This window comes from Pyrus communis, chromosome 10 (genome assembly GCF_041283825.1).
Source record: "Pyrus communis isolate YQ-2024b chromosome 10, ASM4128382v1, whole genome shotgun sequence".
Taxonomy (NCBI): Eukaryota; Viridiplantae; Streptophyta; class Magnoliopsida; order Rosales; family Rosaceae; genus Pyrus; species Pyrus communis.
Window position 1 is genome coordinate 25,186,087 of NC_142574.1, and position 12,296 is coordinate 25,198,382.

General features: G+C 37.5%; 3 protein-coding genes across 9 annotated transcripts; 1 reads left to right on the top strand and 2 right to left on the bottom strand.

Annotated features, from left to right (window-relative positions):
* The first annotated feature begins 381 nt into the window (after window positions 1–381).
* On the top strand, window positions 382–1,778 carry LOC137729984 (uncharacterized). The gene is made up of 2 exons (XM_068469046.2): window positions 382–848; window positions 1,031–1,778. The coding sequence occupies exons 1-2, from the start codon at window positions 547–549 to the stop codon at window positions 1,509–1,511; spliced, it is 783 nt and encodes a 260-aa protein (XP_068325147.2). The 5' UTR covers window positions 382–546; the 3' UTR covers window positions 1,512–1,778.
* Window positions 1,779–2,361: 583 nt separating this feature from the next.
* LOC137727381 (cyclin-B1-3) lies at window positions 2,362–9,080 on the bottom strand. Of its 7 annotated transcripts, none has more exons than XM_088677801.1 (24): window positions 8,950–9,080; window positions 8,639–8,701; window positions 8,455–8,512; window positions 8,296–8,359; window positions 8,103–8,163; window positions 7,915–7,966; window positions 7,735–7,828; window positions 7,613–7,648; window positions 7,390–7,447; window positions 6,907–6,964; window positions 6,736–6,820; window positions 6,541–6,573; window positions 6,399–6,450; window positions 6,265–6,301; window positions 6,080–6,176; window positions 5,309–5,357; window positions 4,572–4,844; window positions 4,374–4,496; window positions 3,965–4,054; window positions 3,662–3,823; window positions 3,527–3,586; window positions 3,334–3,432; window positions 2,989–3,167; window positions 2,362–2,895 (listed from the first exon to the last, which is right to left on the bottom strand). In XM_088677801.1, the coding sequence occupies exons 1-24, from the start codon at window positions 8,962–8,964 to the stop codon at window positions 2,760–2,762; spliced, it is 2,034 nt and encodes a 677-aa protein (XP_088533927.1). In that variant the 5' UTR covers window positions 8,965–9,080; the 3' UTR covers window positions 2,362–2,759. The 7 variants fall into 7 exon arrangements, with proteins under 7 accessions (XP_088533927.1, XP_088533929.1, XP_088533925.1 ...); XM_088677803.1 differs by having other exon boundaries at window positions 8,103–8,157; window positions 8,950–9,076; XM_088677799.1 differs by having other exon boundaries at window positions 6,253–6,301; window positions 8,103–8,157; window positions 8,950–9,076.
* A 1,625-nt stretch (window positions 9,081–10,705) lies between these two features.
* Window positions 10,706–11,836, bottom strand: LOC137728446 (putative F-box protein At1g50870). Its single transcript, XM_068467228.2, has one exon. It carries the CDS (start codon window positions 11,834–11,836, stop codon window positions 10,706–10,708), a length of 1,131 nt encoding a protein of 376 aa, XP_068323329.2.
* Between the last annotated feature and the right edge of the window lie 460 nt (window positions 11,837–12,296).

A 12,296-nucleotide genomic window follows, 5' to 3' on the forward strand; every position in this document is an offset into this window, starting at 1 on the left:
CAAAGAAAAATGGGTAATAAGAAAATTTTAAGATGCTAACAAAGTTATTTATGGGAGAAGGGGCTTGGGAGCAACAAGATTTTTGCATCTCTTCGATTTCAAATGAAAATTGAAACAAAATAGTGCACAGTTCAGGGGGAAAAAGTGCAAGACCACAAATAATATTTCTTTCAGTTTGTCCGCTTTCAACTTCGAAGCACTTCCAATCAATCGGAACACGAGACATATTCATGGCCACGTTCAAAACCACTCAATACATCTAGAGATTTTTAACATAACTGGAACACGCGTTAATAATTTAAAAAATATAATTTCTTATTATTTATATAAAAACACGTATTGTATTATTTGTATTTCGATAATAATAAAAAAATTCCCCAAATATACAACACCAAAATCAAATTAAGCTACCTCTTCCAACCCACACACGGAGAACACGAAACTCTCAAAAAATCATCCCTTCTCTCTCTAGAACTCCAAATCCTTTCCCTCTCTCTATAAAGTTCTCCACATGAGAAGGTGAATTGAAGAATAACAGGGAAGGCAATGGCTTTTCTGCTACCAAACTTCTCTCCCTCCTCCCCACTCCTCCAAACCAAAACCAAAGAAAAACCCATTCACCAAACGCTAGCCCAGACAAAACCCAGTTTTTCTTTCTCTCACCTCTCTCCTCTCGCCAGCGTACAGACGCCCACTTTGTCGGAGGGTGCGCAGCTTAACACCTCCAGGGTTGCGCAGGATAAGCAGCAAAGGGACGACTTTTATGTCAATCTTGGCCTGGCCGTACGGACGCTTCGTGAAGATGTCCCCTTGATTTTTTCCAAGGACCTTAATTATGATATTTATAGGTAATTTTCTCATCTGGGTTTCTTAAATATTCTTTCATAGTGTTTGGTTTGTCAGAAAGTTCGTAAATTTGTTAAGAAATTTGATATTTTTAGAAGTTTGATGGATGTAATCATTTGATATGTTATTGGAAATGTAGAGTTACATTTGTTTGGATTCATTTGTGGAATTTGATGAATTTCAGGGATGATATAACATTTACGGATCCTTTGAACACATTTACTGGCATTGAGAATTACAAATTGATCTTCTGGGCTTTGAGATTTCATGGAAAGATTCTGTTCCGCGATATCTCCCTCGAGGTATATAGGATTTGGCAGCCTTCGGAGAATGTGATACTGATTAGGTGGAACATGAAGGGTGTTCCTCGGGTTCCATGGGAAGCGAAAGGACAGTTTCAGGGCACCTCGCGGTATAAATTGGATCGAAAGGGCAAAATATATGAACATAAAGTCGATAACTTGGCGTTTAACTTTCCACAGAAGCTCAAACCAGCTGCATCAGTGTTAGACTTAGTAGCAGCTTGCCCTGCAAGTCCTAACCTGACATTTCTGTGGGGTCCTGCGGATGTGTACTCATCTTCGTGGTTGGAGTTTTATCGAGCAGTGAGGGGGACTTTGAATCGGGATGGTTACTTGCTTCCACAAGATGGTTTGGTCAGCTGATTAGCTACTTCAGATATTAATCTATACGGTAGAATAAGTAACGTATATGAACTTGTGCACTACGTTTTGTATATGTTGGTAGATAGCAGGTCATGGTTTTTGCAGAAGAACAAGGTTGTACATACATAGGGAGATCCTACAGAGTTCAATATACTTCTTGTGGTGGTGGAGGCAAAGAAGCGAGGTTACATTTTTTGAGCTTATACAGGTCGGAATACTATATATGAAATCTTGCTTCATTATATAAATTTTGTTTTGCGTTTATAATGTAGCTTTACATGATCGATTCTGCCTCCTTTATTGCTTGATTGTCTGGTCCGGTCACTATTATCAGTAGTTTTTTGTCATCACTAATATCAAACATGCGTATGTTCTACTCGGAGTTATGTTAATCTCTTCCGGATTTACATTTCCATAGTACAAAAACCTCGATGCTATCTCTACTTGTGACCTTTTCGCTTCTTTACTTCAAGCCTATCAAGCTTTCGGAAAATGTTCTGCTTGATATCATCCACGAAGCTTCATTTCTTAACAGAAACTGCTGTCTAACTAACTGCATCCCGGACAAGCCAATTTCATGCATTTCAGAGCAGATAAACCGGTTATTGAGTCGAAAATCAGTTCTGCTATGTCCAATGTGAGAGCTGGTATGATTTTTCTTTAAAACGGGAATCGAATCTAGGATCTACCGTCACCCTACCCTTGCAACTTGAGTTCAAGCTCATCGGGAAATTTGTTTGCTTTCGTAAGCACGCATGAGTCATTAAAATCAGATTATGTAATGTTAATTAAGAGCTAATTTTGATCTATCAACAGATAAAAGGAGAAAATGATTGATCTAAGCAATGTATACCATTAACAAGAAACTAGATTCACACAACAATGGTTGTTACAACAACAATGTTCAGTTCTCACATCATAATTTCTTAGCAACAACCATATGTTGTTACGCCCCTGTGAGCTTGTAACGTCAACGCGTGCAACACAACACACCGATGTGAACTGTGGTACCAAATGAACAAAGATTTTACAGTCCAGAAAACCATAGAGTAGACAGATGCCATCAGTAGGAGCGCTACAGACTTGATGGATGCCCTAAATCGGGTAAGATGAGTACGATATACAAGCAGAATTTTGTCCTACCACACAGGCTTCAACAACAGTAGGGGAAAACATGTCTACTAGATGATGCTGAAGTCTATATCTCTCGAATTGTTAGCATTGTTATCTTCACTCCTCTGAGCTCAATCAGAGTGGAAGCGAGTCCAAGGGTTTTATCGCTGCAACACCACTGAGATCAGGGCTAGAGTACTTCTCGTATGTGACCTTCAAACGTCCCACTCTGGCAGCTTTGTGAAATCTTAAGATCAACTCTGCACAGTCTCTGCAACAATCAAAATATCGATCGTCAATGTTCATTCCGAAGCAATTACTAGGTTAGGAACAAAAGTTATTGACTTAGGTTTTAAAGAAGTACCTGATTTGGGATACTTCATAGCGAGCGTGTTTGCAGAGCAGTGGAGTCCAAGCCGGAGTAATCTGCAGGGTGCACCTTGCGACATATAGCGCTGCTGCACACAGCAGCGAGGGCTTGAACCTTAAAACTTCATATTCAACTAAGCACAACTCGATGAGGTAGAATGCCAGATGTTCAAGCTGCAGCAATGTCCACAAAGCAACAGACTATTAGCAAACTTAAAGTTTCACTCAGATATGACTTTATTGTTATCCAATCCCATAACTAATACTCTCATTAAGCTGTCGTATTCAACCAATTATACTTATAGAGTTAATCGCTAATCAAATTATCAGTTTGGTATACCTTTGTTTCCGACTGAGCAGCCTTGAGAAATCTTAACATGAAGACATAAGGAGTAGGTGCATTAAGACGAAACTTCAACTTTTTAAGAAAAGCTTTCTCCTGAAGAGCAAATCCAGTGTTTACTGTTAGGACAAGTGAAAAGGGAACTATAGAATGCAGCAGGACATTTCCCGGTTCTAAGAAAAACACATACCATTCCAAGCACCTGCGCTCTTGTGTATGTCTCAGCTGAGATGCTAATTAAATCTTTGACCTGTAATTTTTCATGTTGTAGAGAATTAGAAAGAAAACATGAAAAATTCATCCGAGTTGAGATACTGATATTTACCCTCGGATGCCAAAAGTCCTCGTACTTCGATGCCAACAAGAGTGCAGTGAGACCAACTAACTGCATGTCATCCTTCTTAATTGTGACTTGAGAAAGATATTGGTCGAGCAATGTCACCATGAGATAAAGAGTTTCTTGCATTAACTCAAATTTGTGGTGTACCTGATCCCGGATGAACCAAAAATGTTAGCACAGAAAAATCAAGGGGATAGCCAGCTATTAGACATGATGAAATGTAAAATTGAACTAAGCAAGACGGAAAGGAAAAAAACATGACAGTTTATCGGAAGGTAAAATCAGTACTTCAATTAACCAGTTGACCAATATGCCTCGCATATGAGGAGTAATGTCTGCCTGAATCGACAACAAATTTTCTGGAGGTGGATTCTGTGCCTGCAGTTGAAAAGCAATGTAAAAAAGCCAAGAAGTCAGAACTAGAACTGCAGGAGAGGAACAAGAAAGTGGAAACAGGAAAGAACTAGAACTACATGAAACATAGTCTTTCAACCCATAAGACAATCATGAAAGTAAAATGGAGAAAAGTAACGAACTTGACAAGACCTATGGACAATGATACTGAAGGCCAGCATGAATTGAGTCCCTTTTATCATGGGGGAGGTAAATTGTTGAAAGTATGAAGAAAATTTTGAAGCCTACTATCCTTACCAGACTAAGATGAAAAAAATGGTATTAGAGAGAGCATAACGATTACCTCAGAAACCCAGTAATACTGATAGATCTCATCAACATAATCGGAAACTTCCAGTTGATTGCAATCATCATCAATGCTTGGTAGTTCTTCCTCCTTCATAGCTTCAACACGTTCCTCTAGTAACTGCAATTAGGTATAAGTGTGATTAAAGTCCACAAATAAGAATAAAGGCGTCACTAGAACACGGTAAGCCCCAACCTTTGATCCGGTCATCAGTAGAGATGTGTAAGATCTCCTCCTATTTGACTTTCTCCTGGAAATGACAGTTGAAGCACTCTGTCTGCTGTTTTCTTCAGATGGGAGCTCTACCTGAGTGGCTTCATGCTTAACATTATCAGGAAGGAAAGCCATAACGACTTTTTCAGTTTTGGATGAAGTTGCAGCAGCACAAACTAATTTGTTTGGACCTGATGCACCCTTGGATTTCAAAGTCCTTTGCGACTCATGTGCTTTCAGTGTGGACAAAGTTGGCTGGATCATAATAAAAATAAAGGGAATATAAGTAGAACGTACATTGATTTCATATAGATCTAACATGCCAAGAAACAAAGTCAGGATGATGCAGTATTCTCATATTTATAGATAGCTGAGATAATGTACAGAACACTAAATAAAATATAATAATGTAAAGCAATCACTCAGGTAAAATGATAAAATGAATGCACTGCCATGAAGCTTCAAGTTGATGCCAATACGGTTGCTGTGTTGAACAATAACACAGATTCAACAGATTTCAGGGACCAAATGTCGTAAAAACATTGATAGATTGTTTCAAGTACTGAAAAGAAAATATGGCAATGCAATTGGAATTGTTTTACTGTTTGAAATAGACAACGGTCGAGCAACTATATGTCACAACTGGTCCAACAAAATGACATTAATTTTTTTCCCTTTGGGGGAGCTGTGACATGAGTTTTATATCTGATTACACTTACCCTGACAGAATTTCTTGGCAATACATGAGCATTTGAATTGCGTTGACCCCTGCAATCTCAAAGCACATGCAAATTATTAATAGATAGGAGGCTCGCCCTTGTTTAACTAAGACATGAAAGATTAAATGATCATTCAATGAAATAGCAAGTTAATGAATGTAACGAAACAGACATTCGATGAAATAGAAAGTTAATGAATGTACTAATTCAAACAATAATAATAAAGGAAAAATAAATTGACTACAGGAGCCCATCAAGACTAAAAATAAACTGACAACCTAAACCAACTCTCCAGTGTAGCCATTCTAAATCTACTCTCCAGTCTAGCCATTCTAAATCTATGTACGCTGTGACTTTCAAGACTTGTTTTCACATGTAGCATTATGAAATCAATTTTTTAGACACCATAGGACAAGAACAATGATAAATTTCCTTCTCTAGAACAATACTGGAAATATTTAAAATAACTGGGAGGAGCCCCAAGTTTCAGAGAATTTGGGAGTGAACTGCAGAATACATGTTCTTTGTCTTACTCCCTTATAGTTTTACTTCTATATGCATCTGCTGTTATTTGTTTTGAGCTCTGAAATTGAGATATTAGTCGTACTTGAGAGCAAATAATCCTATCCATAAAAATGCAAGAAAGATATTGCCAGTCCATTCATTCAGAAACAAAATGAGATTTAATGGAATAAGGAGCAAAATCAGAAAAATCTTTTAACTGGATTTAAGCGGGAAAGAAAACTAGTAGTATGGATCACTGTCACTTACATAATCACAAAGCCATCACTCACTCGATTCCTCAACAGATGGCTCCTAGCATTAGCGTTTACTCTAGATGCTACTTTCTTGCCAACTTTAACCTTAACTGTATTCCAAAATGCCATTTGGTCAGACATCCTGTGCCACGCACTTGTCAAATTAAATAATTCACACCATCTTACCATTACACTCACTTTTCCTTTCAGAATTTTCAGAAGTACCAGCATTGTCCTACAAGAAGGAGAACAGAAAAAGATAAATGTCCAACTTATAATCCTACTCCCGTTAAACTAAACCAAAGACCATAAATATAATATATCACACCAACCTTTGGAATACTTGCTTGTTCAGGGTTGACCTTTAGCACTGGCAGAGATTTCCTTTAAAATGGAGAGGGGAAATAGAAAATACGTCAATATCAGATGCACATCTTATTCATGGTAACTAAACATGCTTTGCATATCAGATACCTTATCGGCTTAAGCGAAGTATAAGAAGTGCTCCTGAAAAAAAAAGAAAGAAAAGAAATTTAATCAAGGGTCCTTATAAATGTTTAGTTTCATAAGCATAGGAGCCAGAGAAGAATTGTTTGAAGGCACAACAAAAAAATTGTGGCACAAATTCTAATTTCTAATAAAGAGGTGGAAAACAAAGGTTGTTCAGACCTGCCATCGGTAACAACAGACTCACGGTTTAGACCAATATCCTTGGTCCCTTGATTCTCTGAAAGGGCCTTCAAGTCTTTAATACCTAGAGTTTGTGCATAATGGAAGATTTTCAAAAGTTATTGTTTAATCTGGGAAAATATAACCACATTTCGGATGTATTAAAGTTACCTCTCTTGGAAGTCTGTAACTTAGAAGTAGCTTGGCTAGGGCTTTCTCGCCCTTTTCCCTGACAGAAGTAACAAAATAATCAATACTTACAATTGGAAGAATATATTGCAATATATGAAAATGATTGGCATTGATACTCGCTAAGCCTTTCGAGAAAAATAAAACCCTGTCTTTGTGCTGTCAAACATACAACGGGACAGTGGAAAAAACAAACTGAGTTGACCCTTAAGAAGCAAAACATGGACAGGAAAAGGAGTTTTAAGTTTCGCAGATGTATACCCTGTTGAAGGGTTGAAAATAACTGTGAGATCTTAAAAGTAGTGGAGATAATTGACATATGAACCCCTCATATGCAGGCTCTTTTTTTTCTTATTTCAGATTACAGAGAGAAATATCTATTGAAGTCAGAAGAACAACATACTACACAATCATGTACATAAGAGAGTTACATGGAAAAGGCATGCTAGGATTTAGCATTCTTACCAGGAAGGATCTTCTTGATGATAAATTCACAGTCCTAACGCCTGTACCCACTGAAACCCTAAAGAGATACAAAAAATACAATACTAGATTAATGCAAAATCAAAGGGTCTTGAGCCTGCTCACATCTTTGTTAGCATCTATAGTTATATCCATCGGTATGCATATATACCAAAAAGTATTGACCTCACAAGCGCAAATAAATATCATGATATCAAATGCATACCGCTGCAAAGATTTAATTCTCTCACTTTTACCAGTCCTGCATTGAAGATAGCCCAAACTTAGAACTTCTTAGCTCAAAACCCAAAATGGAGGAACTACTGGAGCAAATGAGAAGGTACCAACATTTTTTTAGCGGCATCACCCCCTACAATCCTAGAAGAATTGCTTTTGACGTTGCTAACATCGGCCAATGCTCTTCTTCCAACATTTGCATTTGCTAAGATAAGGACAACACGAATTTTAAGAAGAAACTGATTCAAGATGTGTAACTCAACTAACAAGTACAGTCTGGTTTAACCTTACCTGCCGAGTTACCAAGTATGCCTTTTCGCTTCTCCATACTTTTCAAACCAGCCTTGATAACAAAACAATTTACAGAAAGAGAGCAGTAAATATACAATTAAAACAAAAACTCCTTATTACACAAGAAATAACACTCCATACCAATCCACCGCCAAAAAAAACAGATGAAGGAGGAGGTCATTGGTTACCTTTAAAGCAGCTGTATTCTCCTGTGTTGATACTTTGTTAACTGCTGCATAAGTCCTGAAACTAAAAGGGGCAAACAAATATAATTCTCTTACAATCTAAATGGTTGCCAATAACTAAAACTTAATGTTCTAAAACAACTTAGATATTGATTAAAACTATAACATTCGATAATCAAAATGAAATTACACTTACCTGCTCCCGGCGTCAGCTTTAGCAGTGTCACTTTCTGTATAAACCTTAAAACTTGCGACACCAACTGCTTAAAAAATAGAAATATAATGTCAGAAATCAATAAATCACCACCACAAGAACTTTAAACCAGCAGAAGAACCAAGAATTGCGGTTCCGCACCACTAGAGCGTGTCGAGTTGTCTTTTCCCACCCGATTTTGTCCTACGCTGAATTTTGGCTGAAATTTTGAGAAAACCCAAGCAGGTTTCGCAGATGTCAGAATCACTTTCACCCAAAAGAAACACCAGAGAAAGAAATCAAAGACAGTTAACCGGGAATCGAAAATCTTAGGATTCTTTCTGACCTTAGTAGCCAACATTTTGCTTCTCTCTTGAAATGTCACAGCGCTCTGTCGATGATCCAATTTCTTGAAAGACCGAGAGAATTACAATCAATTCAAGCTAAAATTCAAAAGAAAGCAACTTCCAGAAAAGAAACCCCAAATTTCTGAAAGCTAAACCCTAATTTTTTCAAAAGAACTTCGAATTTGTGTGAACAGTAACATTCAAATTTCAAAAAGCATCCCTAATTGAATCGATCCTTCGAATAATTCGATTTCTAAAGAATTAATTGGAAACGATAATTTCTTGCATAGATTCGTAGAAGGAAGTGTACCTTAAACGACGTCATTTTGGAGATAGATCTTGCTCTTCTCGGATTCTGATCTTCGGAGATGGAGAGGAATGAGATCAGTCGACCGTTGCAAAGTTCTGAGTCTTCTCCTTAAAGCGGCGATCTTTATTTTCGTTTTTTGAAATAAGGATGCGATTTTACTTTACTACCCCTGTCCTCAAATTTTTTGGTCAAGGGTACCCCCTTCTTTCCTTGTTACAAACTCTTCGTTGTAAGATTTTATAAACCAAAAAAGAAAAAGATTTGAACATTCTTTCTCACCTCATACACATTTCTCTAATCTCACAGTCGTTTCAAAGTAGACGCTTATTTTAAATTTGTAATGCAGTTTTAATATTAAACATGTTTAAGTTAACCAACTAAACTTGCTAATTTAATGATATTTCTCTTTTCAATGTTAAAAAATATCTACAGATCTTCACTTATGAAAAGAATATATAAGCAGTGTTCAATGCATGTGACAAAATCCAAAATTATTTGATTAGTGATGGACTTCCCATGTGACAAACCAAACCAAATAAGTGCTCAAAGCCTCAAACAACAAATTATAAGTTATAATTTGTTCCATAAAGTTTAAGGAATATTAGTTGTTCTCACCACCAGCGTTAGGATATACCCACAATCTCGAGCCGAAAAGACTTACGCAGGATGTACCCACAACATTCTTAACGAAGAGCATGGAAAATAACAATGTAATCAAAATTATAATTGCTCCAGTTACTCCTTAGTCTAGGTTGCACCTGTAGCTGCTCCCTCTTCCAGATTCATTCCCTTTAAACCTATCAAACTGGTTTGTGAACACTCTTACGATCCACACCAAAATGATTTAGGCTTCTGCGTCTTCGTGTTGTACACATACGAGTTTTCTTCCTTAAAACAATAGAAACTGAACTCATCACCATCAACACTCGCTGGAATGATCAAACCTTGACCTTCAGGAAGGGGCAGAAATTTCTCCATAAATTTGTCTTCATGTTGTACTATACAAATCGTATGCGTTTCGTACATTTAAATTTTGGTAAAATTGAGACTGTGATTTTGATCGGGCATAAAGAAAATTTGAGAGGAAGAGAGTAACTGATTTAAAAATGAGACAAGGAGATACACCAAGACGAAGAAAGAGCGGCAAATCTAAGAGTGAGCGAGGATTAGAACAACGAAAGAATAAATAAGAGTCGAAAAGAGGAGTTCTAAGGGCAATTTTGTAATTTCATTCAACACGCAAATTACAATTTTGGTCATATGGTTTGTCTCATTTTCCACTTCAGTTTGTGTCATTTCAATTCTAGTAAATTTAATCTAGTTTCAATTTCAATAATGTTTTTTTTTATAAAACGATATATTTACACTAAAGGGTAAGAGAATAAATTTGTATCAAACTTGATATTTACGAAATTCAGATATTTTACTATTGTAATACTAAGTGACTAGTAGTAATCAAGTTTAAATCATATGCTCGGTTGCAAATGGTGGGTTGCTCTATTAGTTAAAGCATTCCTCTTTAACCCACTATCCCCGTGTTCAAACTCTCCCTATTAGTTAAAGCATTCATCTTTAACCCATTGCGGCGGCCCTCCGGGACAAAATTATATGCTATATGCAGCAACTGGATAACTAAAAGGTTCAAATTCAATTAACATAACAACATTCTTAAAGAAGAACATCCTCTAGAAATTAACATAACAACATTCTTAACGAAGAGCATAGAAAAATAACACTGTAATTGAAATGCTCCCAATTACTCCTCAATCTTGGCTGCACTTGTAGTTGCTTCCTCTTCCAGCCTCATTCCCTTAAAACCCATCAAGCTTGGCCTATGAGCAGTCCAACGATCCACACCAGAGTATAAGTACTTAGCCTTCTGCATCTTCGTGTTGTACACAAAAGACTGTTCTCCCTGAAAACAATAGAAACTGAAGTCATCACCATCAACATTCACCGGAATGATCACATCTCGACCTTCCTGAAGAGGTGGAAGTATTTTCTCCATGAACTTCAACGGAACAGCGATCTTTTTCGGGCTCCATTTGTTCTCCTTGGAGTCTTCACACACCAAGGCATGAAGGGTGGCATTTACTATCTCAACCACAGCCACATGCTTGTTCCAATTGATGACGCAAACTTTGTTCAAATCGGGAAAAACTCCCTGAGGTAGGGTTGCTGTTAAGACAGACTCATCCACCAGATCAAGGCGTTGGACTTCTAATATTGACAGATCTTGGCCATCTCTTTTCATAAACTCAGCAGAATAACAAACCCTACCATTCATCTTTTCAGCTGCAAAAAAATTACATCTCACTACCCTTCTGCCTTGTTCCTTGAGCAAACCCTGATTTGGGTGCTTCCAGGGTCTCCACTTCTCATCTTTCCCAACGGTCATAATTTGAAACCCTAATTCATTGTTCTCGACATATAAAGTTACCACTTTGATCTCACCAGTCGATAAATTGAAAGCAGATGACATTCTTCTCGCACCCTTATGAGCTTCAGGCAAGTTGAGTACTCGGCGGGTTGCCGGATTTCTGATGCGGCAAAGGTGAGTAGTAATATGCTTCTCCAGAAACATCCCAGCAACACGTCCCATGCCCTCGTAATTTGAATCAAAGTAAGGGGCTACATGGTTCCTTTCGCTTTTAAGTCGAAACTGTAGATGGATAGGACTGACCCGTTTCATGTGCATTAAAATGAAGTTGTATTCTTCAATCAGAGAGCACCATGTTTTGCTGACACACTTGAACCGTAGTAATGCCTCTACCGGCAACCAGCTCAGAATCTCGATAACGATTTCAAAGGGAAGCTTTGGTTCTTCTGGTTTGGGGTCCAATCTCCTCCTCCTCCTCCTACTTCTCAGGTGGTAGCCGTGCGCCATCTGCATATGTGTGTACCACAATGCTCATTGTAAATCGTTAAAATCGCTAAATCTTAAATAAATGCGCTAATAGACTCCGAGTATTTAACTATTTATGCAAGTTCAATTGATCCTATCTTCCCTCTTTTCTCTTTCTATCCCTTTGTCAACCCAATCTTTCTCCTATGATCCTCCCTCTAAAGTTTACCTTTTCCAATCCAATCATTTTTTAGTAATGTGAGATTTTTAGTTGTTAGTTCGACTGTTTTTGGGTGCTAGGCTCTACTTTTGTTTCTATGATGTCTTATGCATGGTGTACACTTAGGCTGTGTTTGGTTGGTGAGGAAAACGACTTGGGAAAGATAAATTCTTTTCACATGTTGTTTTTTATTTTTTTAAACAAACGATATAATAAATGTTAGAATATAGGGAAGGCAAACTCTTGAGGCTTTATGTTAATTTGTTTTTTTCAACATTAATT

Coding starts and splice junctions, on each gene's coding strand:
- LOC137729984 (XM_068469046.2), top strand. CDS start 547: ATGGCTTTTCTGCTACCAAACTTCTCTCCCTCCTCCCCACTCCTCCAA. Junction 849..1,030: donor CTTAATTATGATATTTATAG/GTAATTTTCTCA, acceptor GATGAATTTCAG/GGATGATATAACATTTACGG.
- LOC137727381 (XM_088677797.1), bottom strand. Junction 7,829..7,914: donor CATACTTGGTAACTCGGCAG/GTAAGGTTAAAC, acceptor TCCTTATCTTAG/CAAATGCAAATGTTGGAAGA. Junction 7,649..7,734: donor GGTGATGCCGCTAAAAAAAT/GTTGGTACCTTC, acceptor TCTTCAATGCAG/GACTGGTAAAAGTGAGAGAA.
- LOC137728446 (XM_068467228.2), bottom strand. CDS start 11,836: ATGGCGCACGGCTACCACCTGAGAAGTAGGAGGAGGAGGAGGAGATTG.